The 21,359-nt window shown below is 50.7% G+C and overlaps 1 protein-coding gene across 4 annotated transcripts in view; it reads left to right on the top strand.

The window, feature by feature from the left end:
- VAV1 (vav guanine nucleotide exchange factor 1) overlaps positions 1–21,359 on the top strand; it is a 44,874-nt gene that overhangs the window by 19,615 nt on the left and 3,900 nt on the right. For all 4 annotated transcript variants that reach the window (XM_058728244.1, XM_058728242.1, XM_058728241.1 and 1 more), the window contains exons 2-24: positions 1,482–1,598; positions 2,122–2,180; positions 2,297–2,365; positions 2,969–3,080; positions 3,189–3,284; positions 4,253–4,321; positions 4,470–4,573; positions 4,975–5,074; positions 5,724–5,819; positions 6,020–6,088; positions 6,347–6,433; positions 6,544–6,629; positions 6,945–7,077; positions 7,403–7,512; positions 8,510–8,611; positions 8,852–8,949; positions 9,036–9,058; positions 9,231–9,276; positions 11,746–11,882; positions 12,217–12,282; positions 14,785–14,816; positions 18,302–18,418; positions 19,920–20,007. In XM_058728244.1, coding sequence (XP_058584227.1) covers positions 1,482–1,598; positions 2,122–2,180; positions 2,297–2,365; positions 2,969–3,080; positions 3,189–3,284; positions 4,253–4,321; positions 4,470–4,573; positions 4,975–5,074; positions 5,724–5,819; positions 6,020–6,088; positions 6,347–6,433; positions 6,544–6,629; positions 6,945–7,077; positions 7,403–7,512; positions 8,510–8,611; positions 8,852–8,949; positions 9,036–9,058; positions 9,231–9,276; positions 11,746–11,882; positions 12,217–12,282; positions 14,785–14,816; positions 18,302–18,418; positions 19,920–20,007 — 2,016 coding nt within the window. The remainder of the gene's footprint in view (positions 1–1,481; positions 1,599–2,121; positions 2,181–2,296; positions 2,366–2,968; positions 3,081–3,188; positions 3,285–4,252; positions 4,322–4,469; positions 4,574–4,974; positions 5,075–5,723; positions 5,820–6,019; positions 6,089–6,346; positions 6,434–6,543; positions 6,630–6,944; positions 7,078–7,402; positions 7,513–8,509; positions 8,612–8,851; positions 8,950–9,035; positions 9,059–9,230; positions 9,277–11,745; positions 11,883–12,216; positions 12,283–14,784; positions 14,817–18,301; positions 18,419–19,919; positions 20,008–21,359) is intronic.

Below are 21,359 nucleotides of genomic sequence, written 5' to 3'. Positions count from 1 at the left end.
CAATAGAACCAAATTCCCCAAACCCAGAGGGACATCCTGTAGGTCTGACTGCTACATCAGTTTATGTCTTCTGGTTACAAGTCACTACAACCCAACCCAGACTGATTTAAACAGGAAAGGAATGTGTTGACTCGTGAAATTGCAACCTTCAGGGATGTTTCCTATAAATGGCGCCATACGATATGTGACCTTTTGTGCCTGGCCACTTTCATTGGGCATCACAGTTTTGAGGGTTATCCATTTTGTAGCATGTATCCGTACTTTGCTACTTTGTATGGCTTTATAATATTCCATTGTATGGATATGCCTCGTTTTGTTTATCCACTTATCAGTTATGGACATAGGTGAATACGTAGGGACAGAAAACAGACACTGGTTCCCAGGGAGAAGGAAGAGAGTGAAGAATGACAGGTGACTGCTTAATGGGTACAGGGTTTCTTTGTGGGCTGAGAAAAGTGTCTTGGAACTAGATGAATTGATCATTGCATGACATTGCAAATATGCTAAATGTCACCAAAGTGTAATTTTAATATGGCTACTGGTTGGGGGGCGCCTGGGTGGCTCAGTTGGTTAAGCATCCAGCTTCGGCTCAGGTCATGATCTCGTGGTTCATGAGTTTGAGCCCCACTTTGGGCTCTGTGCTGACAGTGTGGAGCCTGCTTGGGATTTTCTCTCCCCTTCTCTCTCTGCCCCTCCCCTCCCTCCCCCCCCCAAAAATAAATAAACTTCAAAAAATTAAAGTGGTTAATGGTTAGGTTTTTTATTATGGTAAAAGATACACAATATTATGTACATAAATAGAATGATACAAATATATTTGATAAATATAAATACAAATTTATATAAACTGGAGAATATATAAATAACAGAATACTTATCATTTTAACCATTTGTAAGTGTACAATTCAGTAGCATTAAACCCATTCACAGTGCTGTGTAAGCATTACCACGGTACCCAAAACTGTTCCTCTTCCCCAACAGAAACTCTGTCCCCATTAAACACTAACTCCCCATTCCCTCCTCCAACCCAGGCTCCCACCGTCTACTTTTTTGTCTCTATTAATTTGCCTACTCTAGGGACCTCATATAAGTGGAACCATATAATCATTGTTCTGGCTTATCCTTCTGTGTCTGGCTTATTTCACTGAGCATAATGTTTTCCAAATTCATCCATGTTGTAGCATAAATCAAAATTCCCCTCCTTTTTCTGGCTGTGTAATATTCCATTGTAGGTACGGAATACATTTTGTTATCAGTTAATGGTTACCTTTATGTTATGTGAATTTTGCCTCAATAAAAAAAGATTTCAGGGGTAGATCAAGCTTCAGGTACACTTATCTTTATCAGAAGAGGGTGTGAGAGGGAGGCTGTGCCTTCTTTTCCCCCCTTCCATGCCAGTTCCCAAGTCAGACTGCCTAGAGTTCAGCTTCTCCCCTGTCCTGTTATGTTCCCTCCACCCCCATTTCTGTCTCTCCTCGCAGTTCCTGTGCCTTAAGAACATACGTACCTTCTTGTCTACCTGCTGTGAGAAGTTTGGCCTCAAGCGGAGTGAACTCTTTGAGGCCTTTGACCTCTTTGATGTCCAGGATTTTGGGAAGGTAAGCTGGTGCTGAACTTCCTGCGAGCTGGGCACAGAGAGGTGGAAGATTGGATTTCCGTTCGTTTCCATGAACATTGACGCTGGGAAATCTAAGTGCTGTTGGGGGGAAGGACAGAGAAGTCAGACCAGGCCATACACCAGATGCAAAGGGGTTGGCTTGGGGTATGCACAACTGGGTTCTAGTCCCTGCTTTGCTAACTGGTTGTGTGACCTCAGATCTGTGGCCATGCCTCTCTGAGCCCTAGGTGCCTCCTTTGTAACACAGGAATAATATCATCCTATCCTTTCTGAGTGGTTATGACGATTGCATAGAGTTAGGAGATCGAGTGGTGGGTGCTCAGTTAAGGGAACCCTGATCTGCTCACACAGAAGAGTGGGAAGGGGGAGAAAACCCTGAATTAGCTCCCAGGGGAATGGAGTCTAACTGTGATAATCTAGCCTTGGGGGTTGGAGTCTGAGCCTGTGTTCTGGCACGTGGGTGGGCAAGGGGCTTACTGAGTGGCCCATGGCCCTTGTCACAGGTCATCTACACCCTGTCTGCTCTGTCCTGGACCCCGATTGCCCAGAATAAGGGGATCATGTGAGTAACCATTTGAGCTGGCATCCTTGGGCTGACCTGGCTCCAGTCCTACCCCTCCTGCAAGTCCCCGTCCCTGGCCCCCAGGCCTCTGGCTCATACCATCCGGGCTCCCTCAGGCCCTTCCCCACTGAGGAGGAGACCGTGGGTGATGAAGATATCTACAGTGGCCTGTCTGACCAGATCGAGTGAGTGTCTGGGACCACCACCCTGTCCTGGGGGGTCGGAGGTGACATGGCCCTGCCCTGGGGGCTCGGAGGGGACATGGCCCTGCCCTGGGGGTCTGAGGGGACATGGCCCTGCCCTGGGGGGTCGGAGGGGACATGGCCCTGCCCTGGGGGGCCTGAGGGAACATGGTTCTGCCCTGGGGGTCTGAGGGGATGTGGCCCTGCCCTGGGGGGTCGGAGGGGACATGGCCCTGCCCTGGGGGGGTCTGAGGGGACATGGCACTGCCCTGGGGGGTCGGAGGTGACATGGCCCTGCCCTGGGGGGCCTGAGGGAACATGGTTCTGCCCTGGGGGTCTGAGGGGACGTGGCCCTGCCCTGGGGGGTCGGAGGGGACATGGCCCTGCCCTGGGGGGGTCTGAGGGGACATGGCCCTGCCCTGGGGGGTCGGAGGGGACATGGCCCTGCCCTGGGGGTCTGAGGGGACGTGGCCCTGCCCTGGGGGGTCGGAGGGGACATGGCCCTGCCCTGGGGGGCCTGAGGGGACAAGAGTTTGATCTGGGAGGGGTCTGAGGGGTCCCTGGCCTGGGGGCTCCGGTGGCCCTAGCTGACCCCACACCCCGCAGCGACACGGTGGAAGAGGATGAGGACCTGTATGACTGTGTGGAGAACGAGGAGGCGGAGGGTGATGAGATCTACGAAGACCTCATGCGCTCCGCGGAGCCGGTGCCCATGCCGGTGCGTGGGGCGGAGCGTGGCGTCTGGGAGGCCTCACGGGGGAGGGGGGGGGGAGGGGGGCGCGCAGCCCCGGGCCCCCCAACACCGACCTGTGCTCCCCACCCTCAGCCCAAGATGACAGAGTGTGACAAGCGGTGTTGCTGCCTGCGGGAGATCCAGCAGACGGAGGAGAAGTACACGGACACGCTGGGATCCATCCAACAGGTGCGGGGCTCCGACCCAGCCCCGGGGGCGCATGTGCGGGAGCTGGGCGGGCAGGTGCGCGTCCCCCGGCCCGAGCGGCGGCCTCTGGACCGTGCCTAGAAGCCCCGTGTGTCCCAAGCGGGCCTGGGGCTCCTCTCTGTCCCCATTGTTTTGTTTCTTCTCTCTCTCTGCCGCTGGTTTTCTCTTTCATGCCATCTCCTGTCTTGATCGGTCTGTCCTTCCTTCTTCCTCGGTCTCCCTTTCCCTGGGTGTCCCTCTATCCCTGTCTGTATCTTTTCCTGTGTCCTCACCTCTGTCCACCTGTGTCTATTACTGTCTCTCCGACCTTCTATTTTCTTCCCTTTGGCCATTGCTTTTTCAACAGCTTTATCGAGATGAGCTCAACGTACCATACAATTCACCCCTTTACGTGGACAATTCAGTGGTTTTTGGTGTAACCATCGCCACTGTTTAATTTTAGAACATTTTCGTCATCCCCCCCAAGGAAACCCCGTACCCTTCAGCCATCACCCCCTACGCCCCCGTCCTTCTGCAGCCCCTGGAAACCGCTAACCTACTTTCTGTCTCCGTGGATGTGTCTGTTGTGGGCATTTCACACACGTGGCATCACACACGACGTGGCCCTCTGTGTCCGGTTCTCTCACCGAGCGTCGTGTGTTCGGGGTCCGTCCACGTGTGCCAGTGTCGCTCCTCTTCGTGGCTGAGCGACATTCTGGTGGGTGGGTGGACCCCATCTTGTTACCCGTTCACCCATCGCTGGACGTTCGGGTTGGTCCCTCTTTTCGACTGTTGCGAATAACGCTGGCGTGAACAGCCGCGAACAGGTGTTTGGGTGGCCGTGGTGCATCTCTGTCTCTCAGCCTCTCTTTCTGTTGGTCTCTGACTCTGTCTCCTTGTCCCCGGCTCCCTGGGCCTGGGCCGGAGGGAGGGGTCCCGCCCCCTTCATCCTGCTCTCCCCGCTCCTGCAGCATTTCATGAAGCCCCTGCAACGGTTCCTCAAACCCCAAGACATTGAGATTATCTTCATCAACATCGAGGTGAGCTGGCCGGTCCCCAGCCCTCCCGGGCGTCTGTCCAGTGGGGACGACCTGCTGGCTCCGCCTGTGCCTGGAGAGTGGGGGCTGGGAGTTGAGCACTGCAGGGTGGGCCTCCTGAACCCCAGCCCCCACTCCTTCCTCCGAGTAGGACCTGCTTCGTGTGCACACTCTCTTCCTAAAGGAGATGAAGGAAGTCCTGGGCACCCCAGGTGCGCCCACCCTCTACCAGGTGTTCATCAAATACAAGGAGAGGTGAGACTCAGCCGGCCAGCCCGGACCCCCGGAAGTCACCCCGTCCTGCCCGCACCGGGCATTTGGACGACCTTGCCCTCAGAGGCTACCGGACAGGCAGGGCTGTTCCCTCTCTGCTCGTGGGCAAGGGAAGGGACTGGCCACTTGTAGGTGCTCTGTAAGTGCTTGTTAGATGAGCGAACATTGAGGACACAGTATACCGAGTGCTAAGCGTGTCTTACGCATCGTCTCCCTCCGGTGCTTCAGTGGCTCCATGTGGGAGGTGCCATTGTCATGCCCATTTTACAGATGGGGAGGCTGAGGCTCAGACCATCTGGGAAGAGGCGGGGCCTGGACTGACACCCAGATTTGCCTGACCGTGGTGCGGGCCACCGTTACCCGGCCACCTGTCCTTCCCTCAGGTTCCTCGTCTACGGCCGCTACTGCAGCCAGGTGGAGTCAGCCAGCAAGCACCTGGACCATGTGGCCGCCGCCCGGGAGGATGTGCAAATGAAGCTGGAGGTGGGGCCCGGGCGCCATCTGGGGGGCTCTCTTACCCCTTCCCAGGCCCCAGGGGCAGTGGGGAGGAGACAGAGCTGGTGGTGCTACTTTCTATCGCAGCCCAGCCAGGGTTTGGGGTGGGAGGTACTGCCCAGCTGAGTGGGAGAAAGGGAGCAGGAAGACGTGGGCGGGAGCCCTGAGCCCTGACCCCCCGCTGAACCCCGACTCTGGACTGAGTCCTGACCCCGACCTCAGCTCTGACTCCAGGCTGACCCCCAGTCCAGCCTGCGCTGAGTCCCAGCCTTGGCCGTGCCCCAAGTCTGGGCTGAGCCCCAACTCACACCGAGCCCCGATCCTGGGCTGAGCACCGCCACCCCCCCCCCCCCCCCCCCCCGCCCCGGAACCAGTGTATCTACAGGGCAGAAATGAGGACGGGCCACCTGCATGCACCGTCCATCCGGCCTCGTCGGTCTCCACTGTGGGGACCCTGCAGCCCTGTCCCCCGCTCCTTCCCCAGCTCCACTCAGCTCCTGGAATCCTGCCTCGGGCAGTGTTTGCCAGCCTTCCGGGAAATTCTTCCTTCGCTGTTTCCCCGATGATGCTTCAGGTTCTAGAAACACCCGCACCTGTCTCTGCCTCATCGTGCTCATCCCTTTCTCTGACCCCCCAGGAGTGTTCTCAGCGAGCAAACAACGGGAGGTTCACCTTGCGGGACCTGCTGATGGTGCCCATGCAGCGGGTGCTCAAGTATCACCTCCTTCTCCAGGTGCACAAGTGGGGGCCCCCAGGCAAGGGCTTGGTTTGTGTCCCTCTCCGTGCCACAGGCGTGGGGCAGAGCTGTCTTCCCGGGGCTGGGGCCGGGCACCCTCTGGGAGGAAGGAGGAAGCTGGCAGGCCAGGCTCGTCTGGAGGGTCCCGAAGAGGAGAGGGCAGGCCCAGGTGATGTCTGTCTCCATGGGCTGTGCAGGAGCTGGTCAAACACACGCAGGACGTGATGGAGAAGGAGAACTTGAGGCAGGCCCTGGACGCCATGAGGGTGAGTGGTCACACACAGGCGTGTACACGTTCGAGGCAGGGCACACGGTCACACCCACGGGCAACCCCTCCTCTCATCAATGACCACACGCCCATGTGACCCGTGAGTGGTTCCTAGCGTCTCGCTTGGGGACAGTACATGCGGGGATGCCCTTTCTACCCCTCCTGCCAGCCCCTGGTGGGGGCTGACCCCCTATGCCCAACCAGATAGGGGACTGGCCAGGCTGGGGGCCCAGGCTCACCCCTGCCCCACCCCCAGGACCTGGCACAGTGTGTGAATGAGGTCAAGCGGGACAACGAGACTTTACGGCAGATCACCAACTTCCAGCTGTCCATCGAGAACCTGGTGAGGGGGCAGGGCAGGACGGGCCAGGGGGGTGGCCGCGGGGGTGGGATGGGAGGGTGTTCGGCCTCCCCCTGGGTGGCCCCTTGCCAGACCCTCTTCCTGCTGCGTAGGACCAGTCTCTGGCCCACTATGGCCGGCCCAAGATCGATGGGGAGCTCAAGATCACCTCAGTGGAGAGGCGCTCCAAGATGGACCGGTAAGCAGAGCCAACAGGTACAGAAAAGGCGGGGCGGGATTTCTAGTTACACCAGGGGGTGGGGCCTAGGTGGGCGGGCAGGGCGGGACCAGCGTGGACATGTGGGTGGAGCCAAGACCAGCAGGTGCTTGGGACCCAGAAGGATCTTATGGCCGAGCTCAGGATGGGTAGGCCGATCCTGCCAAGCTGGCCACAGAGGAGGAGAAGGGCGGGCGTCCTACACGGACAGCCAGGTGGGGCCAGGAAGGTGGAGCTGGTGGGGAGGAGCTGGCCGAGGGGAGCCAGACAGAGGCCCCTGACCCAAGTTGCTCTCAGGTACGCCTTCCTGCTCGACAAAGCTCTGCTCATCTGCAAGCGCCGAGGGGACTCCTACGACCTCAAGAATGTTGTGGATCTGCAAAGCTTCCAGGTTCGAGATGATTCCTCTGGAGAGCGAGAAAACAAGAAGGTGGGGCTCCGAAGCCAGATCTGGGGTCCCCAGGGCTGGGAGAGCTGAGGCTCTGCACTCGAGCTTTAGAATGCCCGTGCGTGTGTGTGTGTGTGTGTGTGTGTGTGTGTGTGTGTGTAAGACACGCGTGGTCTTAGATTTGTGCACGTATGTTTGGTTCTCCCAGGCAGACCCTTACAAGGGTGCCCGTGCCCAGTTTCTCCGGGGGGCAGAGAGGCTGTTACGAGGCTGACCCTTTCCTCCCCACAGGGGTAGGGGTGAAGAGGGTGTGTGGTCCCATCCTCTGCAGACTGGGTGTCTTCATTCTGAACCCTGTTCCCTGCAGTGGACTCACATGTTTCTCCTGATCGAGGACCAAGGTTCCCAGGGCTATGAGCTGTTCTTTAAGACACGAGAACTGAAGAAGAAGTGGCTGGAGCAGTTCGAGATGGCCATGTGAGACCCCCCTCCTCCCCCACCCCCTGTCCTCAGAGGACTCTGCAGTGGACAGGGGCTGAGAGGCAGTTGTGCTCTGTTCCGTAGGGCCACTCTGAACCTCAGCTTCCCCATCTGCGAAATGGGAAGCATAGGCTTTTAATGCTGTCTGCATCCTCAGAATGTCAGTGTTCTGTGTGTGAGCTTCAGCCACCAGCCTGAACCCCTCTTCCTCCTCCTTTTTCTTCTTTTTCTACTCCTCCTCCCCTTCCTCCCTCTCCCCCTCCTCCCACTCCTCTCCCTCCTTCTCTTCCTTCTTCTTCTCCTTCCGTTTATCCTTCCCCTTCCCTTTCCTCTCCTCCTCCTCCTCCTTCCTCTTTTTCGTCTTAATGTTTGTTTTATTTATTTTGAGAGAGAGAGCAAGAGTGTGTGTGTGTGTGTGTGTGTGTGTGTGTGTGTGTGTGTGTGTGTGAGGGAGGAGCAGAGAGAGAGAGAAGGAGAGAGAGAATCCCAAGCAGGCTCTGCACTGTCAGCACAGAGCCGGAAGAGGGGCTCAGTCTCACAAACAGTGAGATCGTGACCTGAGCCGAAATCAAGAGTCGGATGCTAACCTGACTGAGCCCCCCAGGCTCCCTTCCTTCGTCTTCTTGAGATGAAACTCATGTAACAAAAATTTCGCTATTTTAAAGTGTATGATTCAATGGCATTTAGTGCATCACGATATTGTGTAACCACCACCTCTAAGTTCCAAAACATTTTCATCCCCCCAAAAGGAAACCCTGCACCCATGTAGTACTCAGTCCCCATTTCCCCTGCTCCCAGCTCCTGGCAGCCACCGGTCTGCTCTCTGTCTCCACCCAAATGCCCATCAGTGGAGGGCTGGAGATATGGCTTATGGCTTATGTAGCGTATCCATTATGGCTGCCCCGATACGTCCAAAGGGCAGCACGTGTTGGTACTTCATTCCCTTGTGTGGCTGAATACTGTTCCATCACGGGGAATTCTCTCCCCTCTCCAGCTCCAACATCTACCCTGAGAACGCTACTGCCAACGGGCACGACTTCCAGATGTTCTCCTTTGAGGAGACCACGTCATGCAAGGCTTGCCAGATGCTGCTGAGGTAGGGGTCGGGGGGATGGGCCTGGGGCCTGGGTGCGGTCAGCTCGTCCTCCTCAGAGGGGCTTCTCTGGCTGTCTGTCCCCTGGGTTGGGAGGTGGGAGGCTCTCCCTTGGGCTTCCGCTTCTGCATCTCTCTCTTGCCCTGAAGAGAACCCAAGGGCACCCTTCACGTTGTTGGCAAAATGATCAGCTGTGTCCAGTCAGCATCACTGACGTCCCTTAATCTCCCCTTGGCATCCCAGAGGCACTTTCTATCAGGGTTACCGTTGCCATCGGTGCCGGGCACCTGCACACAAGGAGTGTCTGGGAAGGGTCCCTCCATGTGGCCGACATGGGCAAGGTACCAGTGGGAGAGACTGGGGCAGGTGGGCTTGGTCCTGTGGGGGGGATTTCCATGCTAACTATTTCCTTCCCCGCCCCCCATAGATTTTTCAGGAACTATGAAGAAGGTAAGACCCCCATTCTCCTTTCTCTGTATGAGAAATCATGGGGGATAAGGAAGGGTGACCCAGGAGACCCCAGCAGTGGGCATGGTCCTTTGCTGGGTGCTCACATAGGAGCTGAGGGGGCCCCAGGCTGGGCCTGGGGAGCCACACTTGCAGTCTTGCTGTCTCCCTCCAGGATAAGCCACATCGCCGACCTCAGGACAAAAAGCGGAATGACCTGGGTGAGTCTGAGGGGGGTGGGCGTTGTGTGGGGCAGGAGGAAGCCTGGTCTCTGCCCCAGATCTCAACAGTTATATTAACGATCACATAAGGTCCTGCTTGTAAAGCTGTGAGCCATTGGTTGCAGTCCTAGAAACCCGAAAGGAATTTAAAGATAACCAACTGGGGGCGCCCGGGTGGCTCAGTCAGTTGAGCGTCCGACTTTGGCTCAGGTCACGATCTCGCGGTTGGTGGGTTCGAGCCCCGCATCGGGCTCTGTGCCGACAGCTCGGAGCCCGGAGCCTGCTTCGGATTCTGTGTCTCTGCCCCTCCCCTGCTCATGCTGTCTCCCTCTCTCTCTCAAAAATAAATAACATTTAAAAAACTTTAAAAATGACCCAAATTATTTACTTGCTTTGCTCAAACACTAGGAAGAGAAGGCATGGGGCAGGAGCCATCCTTGTAAAGGTGCTCTTTATCTTACCGTCCAATTTCTCCTCTTCACCACCTCTTTTTCCTTGCTTTCCAACGCGGCACGCCTCTGGTGGTCCTTACCTCCTCTCCTCTTGATTCTGTGCCACAGAATCTTATCATGATCTATAGTTTCAGCAGAGTGCCCTCCACTCGAGGATGGGGAAGTGGAGGGCACAGATTCATTTTAGCCCAATGGCAGGGGGGAAAGCCTGGACTCATTCCTATGTTGATGAATTTTGTGGCATCACAGCAGTGATGGGTGCCTTGTGTTCAATATCTACTGTATACGTGGTCACATCTGGGGCCTCTCATCCTCCAGAAGCTCTGAGACCAGTGGTGAGGGAGAGAATTTTAAGACATTACCTTGTAGTGGGCGGACTAGAAGGTTCTCTGGAACATAGAACCTGGGGGACTTGACAGATCTGAGCCTTCAGGGAAGGCTTCTCAGAGGAGGAGACATTTAGGCAGACATTTGATGGATGAGAGGGTTAGGCAGGTGGGGAGGAGGGCAGGGGTGTTCCAGGCAGAGGGAATGGCATGCGCAAAGGCTGGGAGGCAGGGAAGCCAGGCAGCATTAAACATGTGAGAACAGTTTGGTGTGGCTGAGGAAGTAAAACCTTTGCTCATAATAATACAGAGTCAGTGTAAAGGCTCAGATTTCATATCTATCTATCCGTGTCTATGTATATTCATATATAGATGTCAGTGTACAAAGATCTATAGATATCTATAATCTGTGTCTATAGATAGATATATCAGCTTTATTTGAAGTAATAAAAAATTAGAAACAAATGATTCAATAAGAAGAACGTATATATAATTATACATAGATTTATATGCGTTGTGTAATCCGTTTTATACAAAAGTGTAATGTCAGCTTTATTTGTCAAAAACCAGAAACAACCCAAATGTCCTCAATAGAGGGAAATATTTATGTGTGTGTGCGTGTGTGTGTGTGTGTGTGTGTGTAGGGGTGCCTGGGTGGCTTAGTTGGTTAAGTGTCCGACTCTTGATTTAGGCTCAGGACATGATCTCACAGTTCATGAGTTCAAGCCCCACATCAGGTTCTGCACTGCCTGCTTGGAATTCTCTCTCCCTCTCTCTCTGCCCCTCCTCTGCACTCTCTCTCTGTCAAAAATAGATGCACATTTACAAAAGTAAGTGTGTGTGTATCTATTATATGTATTTATATTTATGCACATTGTATGTATGTATTAATACACACACTTGTACATATCCATTATATATATGCATACATATGTGTGTGTCTGTATATATATACACACACACACACACACACACACTGTTTATTGAGATAGAAAATACATACTGTAATGTGTATAAGTGAGCAAATCTTAACTGCATGGCACCATGAATTTCTACCCCTGTAACCACCACACAGATCAAGATATGGACCGTTTCACCGAATTCTAGAACTACACTGTCCAATGCAAATTGAAACTAATTTAAATAACCTTAAAACTCCCGTACTCAGCCACACTAGCCACATTGTGAGCTCTCGCTCACCACCTCTGACTAATGACTGCCCTGCTGGACAGGAGAGATTATTCAACTCCTCCACACAGAAGGCTTTACCAGACTGCTGTTCAGCCCCCACCCCCCCGGCTCTCCGAGGGGACCACTCTTAGACCCCTACCACCATAGGTCAGTTTTGCCTTTCCTTGAACTTCGTAAAAATGAAATCCTGTGGTATGTCCTCCTCCTGCGTCGTGTTGGTGAGACTCATTGGCGTGGTTGCTTGTGACAGTAATTTGTTCATCGCTGTGTCACATTCTGTTGTGTGCTTCTGTCACACTCAGTTTATGCATTCCATTGAGGCCATTGGGTTGTTTCCAGTTTGGGGCTCTTGCGAAGACAGCCCGTCTCGGACTTTTGGCACACACGAGGGTGTGTTTCTCTTGGTCTCTAATTTTCGCCATCCTGGAGGGTGGTGAGGCTCAGGTCTGAAAATCCGTGGCCGCCAACCGCACTGAGCCACCACCTTCCCTTCCCTCCAGGCCTGCCCAAGATGGAGGTGTGCCAGGAATACTATGGGCTTCCCCCACCACCTGGAGCCATTGGTCCTTTCCTGCGGCTCAACCCCGGAGACATCGTGGAGCTCACCAAGGCTGAGGCCGAACAGAACTGGTGGGAGGTACAGGCTGGGTGGTGGCAGTGATGGAGAAGGATCTGAGTGTGGGGTCATGGGCGTAGGCGGTCCCGGGAAGGCTTTGGCAAGGGGAGGCTGGTCTGGACGAGGCATCTGGGGAGGGTGTCATACATGGGGATTTCTAGGGCTGGCCCGGCCCTTCTGAGCTGGCCGTCTTGCCAGGTGGTTGATACTGGCTAGAACTCCATGGGTCATGCGGGCCACAGAGGGATGGATGGGTGGGCGGATGGCCAGTGGGTAGAAAGATGGGCACACACACATACACGCACGTGAATGCAAGTAACTTCTGCGTCCGTGTCTTTCCCTCCCGGATTTTTAGGGCAGGAATACGGCTACCAATGAAGTTGGCTGGTTTCCCTGTAACAGGGTCAAGCCCTACGTGCATGTAAGTGCCTCAAATCTGGATGGAGAGAGGGCAAGGGGGGTCTGGAGAGGGTCCTGTGAGGGCGGGAAGCCTTGAATTAACACCCCTGAGATAGAGAGGGGTTGCCCATCACGGTAAGTCATTCCCAAACTCCGTGCTCTGCCTAACGTGTCGACCAAGCCCAGAGTGGAGGCGGGGGGGGGGGGGGGCGGGGGGCACATGGAGAATGATGACCAATCCTTTCCCTCTTGATTCTTCTTGTATGAAGGTCCTCTCCCTCGTACTGCAGAAAATCAATTCTCCTTTCTACTGAAGGATTCCATCCTCCTGGTCCCACCTACCTTACAAGATAGCTACTATTGTATTTGTTTTATGAGTGTCTGTCTGGAGTTTCTTAATATACATACTAAGTCGATACGAATAGCAATTCTCATTTGCCCCATGATTTATTCAGAAGACTTAATACTATTTTGCAGCCCCCTGCTTGCCTTTTAATATATCTTGGGATCTTTTCATGTTGTGCACAGAATATTTCATTCTTTTCTTCCCCTTTAAAACAAATTGAGGTGAAATTTGAAAAACATAAAAACCATCTTAAAGTGCACACTTCAGTGGTATAGTACATTTTGCAATCATTTCATTTATGTGAAATGTCTCAACTAGGTACATCCACAGGAACAGAGAGCAGATTGGTGGTTCCCAGATGCTGGAGGTGGGGGGCTTTGGGACCGACTGTTTAATGGGTGATGTGTTTGGGTTTTCTTTTGGAGTGATGTTTCAGAACTAGATACAGGTGGTAGTTCCACATTCTTTCTATTACTATTTTTATTTTTGTTGTTTTTTTCTACGTTTATTTTTTTATTTTGAGAAAGAGGGCAAGTCGAGGAGGGACAGAGAGAAGGGGAGGGAGAGAGAGAATCCCAAGCGGGCTCCAGGCTCTGAGCTGTCAGCACAGAGCCCGACACGGGGCTCCAACCCACAGACTGTGAGATCATGACCTGAGCTGAAGTCTGACGCTCAACTGACTGAGGCCCCCAGGCGCCCCGTATTATTACTATTTTTAAATTATGGTCAAACACAAATTGTATAAAATTTACCATTTTAGCCATTTTTGAGTATACAGTTCCGTGGCATTAGATACATTCGTACGTTTGTGCAACCACCACCACTGTCCATTTCCAGAACTCTCCATCCTGCAGAGCTGAAACACTAAGTCCCCACCGCATCCCCCAGCCCCTGGCTCCCACCATCTACTGCCTGTCTCTGTGAATTTGACTCCTCTAGGGACCTCGGATGAGTGGTATATGTGTCCCTTTGAGACCAGCTTTTGCAGTGAGCATAACATTTTCAGAGTTCATCCATGTTGTAACAGATGTCAGAATGTCCGTCTTCTTATGGCTAATAATCCATTGTGTGTGCATACCACATTTGGTTTATCTGTCCATCTGTTGATGGAGACCTAACCCTTTGGCAATCATGGGTAACGTTGCTAGGAACACGGATGTGTAAATATCTCTTCGAATCCCTGCTTTTAATTCTTTCGGGTAGATACCCAGAAGACGAATCGCTGGGCCATATGGTAATTCTAGTTTTAGGTTTTCAGGAACCACCGTCTGTTTTCAGTAGTACCTGTGCCATTTCACATTTCTGCCAGTAACGCAACAAGGTTTCCAATTTCCCTATATCCTTCCCAACACTTGTTATTTTTCTGTTCTTGTTTTGTTTTGTTTGTTTTTTGTTATTTTACAATAGCCGTCCTAATGTGGTGACAGTGTGCACGTTTACATGTTTTCAGACCAGGGGTTGGGCTCTCTGTAAACAGACAGATAATATAGATTTTCATCTTTGTGGGTCACATGGTCTCTTTTGTGATTTCTCACCTCTGCCAAAATGGTACAAAAGCAGCACAGACGATGTGCAAATGAGTGAGCCTGACCATTGTCCCAATAAAACTGAATTTCTGGACCTTGCCATGTGAATTTCACCCCATCTTCACATGCCGAGCAATATTATTCTTCCTTTGGTTTTTGTCAACCATTTAAAAATGTAAAATCCATTATTTTTTTTTTAATTTTTTTTAACGTTTATTTATTTTTGAGACAGAGAGAGACAGAGCATGAATGGGGGAGGGTCAGAGAGAGAGGGAGACACAGAATCCGAAACAGGCTCCAGGCTCTGAGCGGTCAGCACGGAGCCCGACGCGGGGCTTAAACTCACGGACCGCCAGATCGCGACCGGAGCCGAAGTTGGCCGCTTAACCGACTGAGCCACCCAGGCGCCCCATAAAATCCATTCTTAACTTGAGGGTCATGCTACCACAGTGGCTGGACAACCCCTGACTGGAAGTGGACCAGTCTCTCCCATTAGATTCTGAGGCTGTGTCTTCAATGAATAGCACGGTGCCTGGCGTATAATAAACACTCAATAAATGATGGCAGAGTGAATGAGTATATGAGTGATGCACCCTGCACTCCGTTGCTAACCTTGGCTCTTTACCCTAAGTCTCGGTCTCTGCGTCCCCAGGGTCCCCCTCAGGACCTGACTGTTCATCTCTGGTGAGTGGAACTACCTTTCTTATTTTCAACTTGGGCCCCCTGGGGTGGGTTCCCTGGCTGGGCACGGAAGGCGACTCCAAACCAATATCTCATTCATTTTTTGAACTCTGGGCATCGAGTGCTGGATGGAGCCCTGGGCCCAGGGCTGCTGAGGCGCGAGCAGACAAAAGAAGGTCCCTGACTTTGGGCGATCAGGGCCTCACTGGAAGGAAAATGATGGTGGTGATGTTACCAGCAGCCCCTCGCCCCTGTTTTTTGAGCACCTATTGAATTTAGGGCAGTGAGGGGGTGGGTGTTTACAGTGTTGCTTCTGGAGCCCACTGACAGGGTTCAAATCCTGAGTCCAGTATTTCCCGGCTGTGTGACCTTGGGCCAGTAACTCAACCTCTCTGTGCTTCAGCTTTCCTTTCCGGAAAATAGACTAAAACCGACTTATGCTTCCTAGGGCTGTTGTAAGGCTTTAATGGGCTGTTAGTCCTGTGCCTGGCACACAGTAAGCACTTTTTATTTTTCATGTTTTTAACATCTCTGACATTGCAATCGCTCTTACAATCGATGGAATATCAGTCTTCTGCCTACTTTTATGGGTAGTGGTTTTTATTTCATAATGGCCCATGAAGGAACAGTGCCTTTTATGATCACTGGCCTCTTAGATGATGTAACACGGGACTGTTTTTATGGCTGCTGTGTCCGTGCTTTAGGGAGCGCATTGAATTTTCATACCAACCCTTTGCCACTCTCCTTTCCTTTTGGGGAAGAAGGAGGCAACCGAGGCTCAGAGAGGGGAAGTGACTTGTTCAATGTCACACAGTGAGGAAGGGAACGGAGATGGGATGGAGCCCATCTGCCTGACTCCAGAGCCTGACCTTACTGCCTCTGGAGAGTCATGATGCTGACAGAACACGTGTTGGGCGCCTCAGCCACGTCTGGTCAGAAATGTCCTCTGCAGAGGGTAGTTTTATCCTCCTTTTTTTTAGAAGAGAAAACTGGGGCTCAGAGTGTGGCAAATCAGCTCCCAAGGTCACAGAGCAGCCAAGTAGCAGAGCCAGGATTCAGACCTGGTGTCTGCCCTCCCCTGCTGGGGTGTGGTCACCAGGCGTGGAATTGTATCAGGAGAGCGAGACCCTCACTTTAGGTGCAGAATTGGAGGAGGCAGCCAAACACTCAGGCACTGAGATCCGTGATGGTTCAATGCGGCATTTAAAATAATCGAAAGCAAGGCAAACTAAATCCGTGATAAGCAAAATATCAAAACTGTGAATAAAGACAGGACCTGACAGGGCTGGGGGTAGAAAGAGTCGAACCCATGAGTATGGAGGTGGATCTTGTCTTTATTTAAAGCCTTGGTATTTTGTTCACCATGGATTTTCTTTTGCATTCATTTCAAAACCTAGGTGAAATCCACATAACGTACAACTAACCGTTTAAAGTGGCGTTTATGTTAGTATTTATGTCTATATTACATATTCACATCCATATATCACATATAGTTATATATTACCTCAAGTTAATGGTATATTATTTGTTATATATTTACATTTGCAGCATAAATATATTCATATCCACATTTATATATCATCTGTAATTACATATCATCCAAAACTAGTAAATAGTATGTGTGTTATGTATTTAGTTATAACATAATACATTCATATTCACATTTATGTGTCATGCATAATTGTATATTATCTATAACATATATTAATATATTATATGATATATTAATTATGATATAATTAATTAATATATATTATAGTATAGTATATATTATATAACATATTATATAACTATATATTATAATTATAGTATAGTATCTATTATATAATATATTATATAACTATATATTATAATTATAATATAGTATATAATATATAGTCATATAATTATGTATATAATTAATATATAATATATTGATATATATTCTTTATGTTATATATTTACATTACGGCACAAATATATTTATATCCAGTGGCATTTACTACGTTCACAAGGTTGGGTGGTCATCATCACTGTAAGTCTAGAACATTCCATCCCCCCAAAGGAAACCCTGCCCCTGTGTGTGGTCACCCCTCTGCCTCCCCAGCCCCCAGCACCTACCTCTGACCCCTTCCTGTCTGTGGATGTGCCTTTTCTGGACATTCCACACACATGGGACCACACACTCCATGGCCTTTTGTTTCTGGCTCTCTTTTCTGAGCATCCTATGTTCGGGATCCGTCCACAAAGCGGTGCATGTCAGAGCCTTGCTCCCTTTCTGGCTGCTTTGGCAATCATTTTGACTTTTAAAAGTATTGCATTAAAATACTCCTTACTTCATTTGCTATCTTTTACCTTGCTGGCGGAGTATTTTGGCTCCCTCTTCGCAGTTGGTCTCCGAGGCTACTGTCTCACCGCTCTCATCCAGCTTCTGTCCTGGTGGCCACAGAGACGGGCAAGTAGTGTGGATGTGGTAAATGCCCGTCCCAGTGATGCCAAATTCCAGAGCAAAGGGGAAAACGTCTGCTTTTCTATACTCACAGTCTCAGCCGAGCGTGTGGGTTTTTCCCCACATCTACGCAGTTCTGCAATTCTCCCCTCTCAGCTGGCTGTCATCCAGTTCAGTTCATTTCTGACACTGCCCACCTAGAGATGACTGCAGTCCCCACCGGTTAGGGGTCGGTTCCCAGGAGGCTGCCAATGTCCAGTCCAGGCTTCCAGGATCTCCCACCGACCGGCTGTAAATTAGAGGTTCCCACAACGTCGTCCCCAGTTTGCTAATACAAACTCCCAGAATGCAGGAAAATGGTTTACTTAGGAGATTACCAGTTCATTATAAAAGGGCATGTCAGGGAGCCAGAATCCCCGTCCCCTTCAAGGTCCTTCTAGGGGAACTAAGAATCAGATTGACACGACACAGAGTGAGAGGAGAAAAGTCAAATTGAATTTTGTGTGTGGGGGGACGCCACCCAGACGCTGAAATCCCAAGACAGTCGGGCAAACGGAGGCATATACGTCATTCTGAACCAAGGAGAAGGGAGCAGCGGTGTGGGACTTGAAAGGGAAGCAAGGCACTTCTCTGGAAGATGAAGAAGAGGAAATCTTTGGTACACATATGTTTGCTGGGCCACTCAAAAGCTGTGGGTCACAGAGGATTTGATCAAACAGGACTTGCTAGGTTCCTCTGTGTCCGTGGTACTTTGTTCGTAGACTAATGGACGTGTCTGCTGACAGCTCTTTGCCCCCAGCAGGTGCTCTGTCCGAATCCGTTTGGGGCAGTTTCTTTTTTTTTGGTCGGGTGGGGTGGCGGGGGGGAAGATAAAGAGTTTTGATTGCTTTTTAACCCAAAATAGTCTTGACACCAAAGTGGCCCATTTTGGAGCAGCCTGCCCTGGGACTGTCACCTGCTGAAAAATCACAGGATGGGGGAAAGAGTGGCCTCAGTATGACAACGTGGGGGCTCAAGCATAGGGGCCGTGTGGACCTCTCTCCCTGATGCATCCTGACAGGTACGCTGGCCCCATGGAGCGCGCCGGGGCAGAAAGTATCCTCACCAACCGCTCGGATGGGACGTTCTTGGTGCGGCAGCGGGTGAAGGACTCAGCAGAATTTGCCATCAGCATTAAGTAACTCCTCCCACCCCTGACTCCTTGTGATTTGGGTGCTGCAGGAAGGAGCCTGGGAGGAAGGGAATGAACTATCCTGACAGCCATCTCTCACTGAGCCCTGTGGCGTCCTGGGTGTTTTTATCCATCTTATTCCTTTTACTTGACTGACACCTGCAAGAAAAACATATGCCTCCCAGACAGTCTCCAAAAGGCATTTAGCTCATCCTAGTGAGAGGCAGAAATGCCACCTGGACCCAAGGCTAGTGGGTCCCTTCACTCATGTCTGTCTGTTGTGTGAGCTTCTCACTCACGGTGACTTGTTTCCTGGTTGGTTTTGTAATTTTGTCTTTTTTTTCCTTAAGTTTATTTATTTAGAGAGAGAGAGAGAGAGAGAGAGAGTGGGGGAGGGGCTGAGCAAGAGGGAGAGAGAGAATCCCAAGCAGGCTCTGCACTGTCAGCACAGAGCCCGACATGGGGCTCTATCCCACGAACCGTGAGATCATGACCTGAGCCAGAATCAAGAGTCGGATGCTTAACCAACTGAGCTGCCCAGGCGCCCCTGAAATTTCGTCTTGTGGTCTCGGGTGGGGCTTTCCTGGTGGCAGTCTTCTGCTGCTTGGGTCTCCAGAGATTTTGCATTTGTTTTCATTGGGGTCACCAACAGGTGGATTTGTTTTTAGGTTAATTCTTTAGCTTCCCAGGCTGTACATGTGGTTTAAGTTCAAACACCAAAACCTGCATGAGGGCAGGTCTGAGGTTCTGAATTCACAAGGGTGACTTTTCTGTGTTGAGTCTGAGACAGACCTTTTTTATTGGCTGCCTGTGCGATGGGTGGTTTTTCTAGAGGATGTAGCATTTGACCGTCCAGGCTTATGGGGTGTAGGCAGGTCTCACTGCTAACTCCACCTCCGTGGACCTAGTAACTCATCCCATGTCTCTGTGGGGTCATCAAGGCATAAGATACTTGGTGACCAAGATAAACAAACCCTGTAGGGTAGCAGTTCATGCAATAAGGTTGGTTTTTAGTTTCAACCTCATTTCTGGCCACTGGGAATTTCCCTTGCTTTTTTGAGAGCTCAGCATTTTCTTTCCTCATCATTTCTAGTTTTCTGTAGTCAGATTTTTGTTGTTGTTGTTGTTGTTGTTGTCTAGGTTTCCTTGTTGGCAGATGTGAATATCTCTTCCATGCCCTTACTGATCTGTGGTCTGCCATATAGGTGGAAATGGGTCTCTTTTCCCATCCTATAGATTCTAGGTCCTTCGTCTTGGGGGAAGGATAGATCTCATCTTCTCTGTTATAGAGCGTGTCTTTCTTTACAAGATCTTTGTGACTTCTTAACAATCCTCTGAATCAGGGAAGGTGATTCAGTGGTCTCGCCCTCCCTGAATTTGTCAAGATTGTGCCTTCCATGGTTGGGGGTGTATAGACTGGGGCTGACACCTGGCAAGGGACAGATGAGCTTGGGTCCCCAGCCTCAGGGCCCAGTGACCATCCGGGCCTCTCTCTCACTGCTTCCAGGTATAATGTTGAGGTCAAACACATTAAAATCATGACAGCAGAAGGATTGTACCGGATTACAGAGAAGAAGGCTTTCCGGGGGCTTACGGTAAGGGCCAATCTACCCCATCCCCAGTCTCCCAGCATCGAGGCAGGGCCCTCCCTGAAGCTCCATCTTGGGGACCCCCCCCCCCTCACCTTCACACACTCAGAGAAGCCTCTCAAAGAACACTGGAACAATTGGCCTTCAACTCATTCCCCTGATGGCTGATGATGAATGGCAATGAGCATTTACTGAGCACTTAGTGAGTGCCAGACATGCTGTAGAAAGAACTCCAGTGTTCCCTTAAGTCACTGTGGGACATCCCATTTCACATGCAGGTGAAATTGATGTTTTGTCCTTACCTTGTGTCACAGAAGAGCATTGGTGTTGTTTCAAGACCTCATCTGTTCAATGATCTTTTCACTGAGAATTCAAATGCCTGTTTGGTGCCTTGTAATTTTGGGCAATCTTTTAGACATTTTAAGCCCATGGGTCTAACACATGAATCTTACCTACGGTCTGTGGATCCCTGCCGAGCTTTGGGTCCTCTGGTAGAACATCCAGAATTTTGCACATACCTGAATGTATTTTTCTTGGAGGTGAGGGTCTCAGATTTCACTCGATCCTCCAACGGATCTTTGGCTCCCTGAAAGGTTAGGGACTGTTAATTTATTCCACAATTTTTTTTCCTCTCCCAAACTTTTTTCTGAAAATTTTGCTCCTCATTTTTTTTTTATTTCTGAAAAATTTCCAAAAAGTTACTGGAATAGTGAGAGGAACATTCATGAATCTTTCATGTACATTTACTAATTGTTACCTCTTTTGTGTCCTCTGTTAATCCCTCCCCGCCCCCTACACACATTTAATCTGCTGTATATAAGAGTAAGTTGCAGGCATCAAGACCCTTCTTCAAAAAATACTTTAGCATGAATATCCATAAGAGCCAAGACATTCTTGAACCTCATCACAGTATCATTATTATACCCAGGAAGTTGAGCATTGCTGCAAAATTTATGTAATATGCAGTCCAATTTCCAAACTCTCTGATGGCCCCGTATATATCTTTTATAGCTCTATTTTTCCTCCAGGATATAATTAAGGATCACACATTGCATTTAGCTTTTGTCTCCTTAGTCTCTTTTCATTTGTAATAGTTTGTCAGTCTTTCTAAAATATCTCTTTCTCTCTCTCTCTTTTTTTCTTTTTTTTTTTTTTTTGGTCTTTCATAATACTGGCAGTTTTGAAATCTAGAACTCCAAACCATTTTGTTTTGTCTTAGCTACTACATTCTATTGCCCCTTTCCTCCAGGGGACTGTATTCTGGATCTGCCCTTTTCCAGATATGAGACCCTGGACAAGGAACTTGGCTTCTCTGTGACTCAGTTTCTCCATTTTTAAAATGGGGGAATCATGAATGT

This window comes from Neofelis nebulosa, chromosome 4 (genome assembly GCF_028018385.1).
Source record: "Neofelis nebulosa isolate mNeoNeb1 chromosome 4, mNeoNeb1.pri, whole genome shotgun sequence".
NCBI lineage: Eukaryota > Metazoa > Chordata > Mammalia > Carnivora > Felidae > Neofelis > Neofelis nebulosa.
Note: the sequence above shows the minus strand (reverse complement) of the source record. Positions and strands in the feature narration are given on the sequence as shown.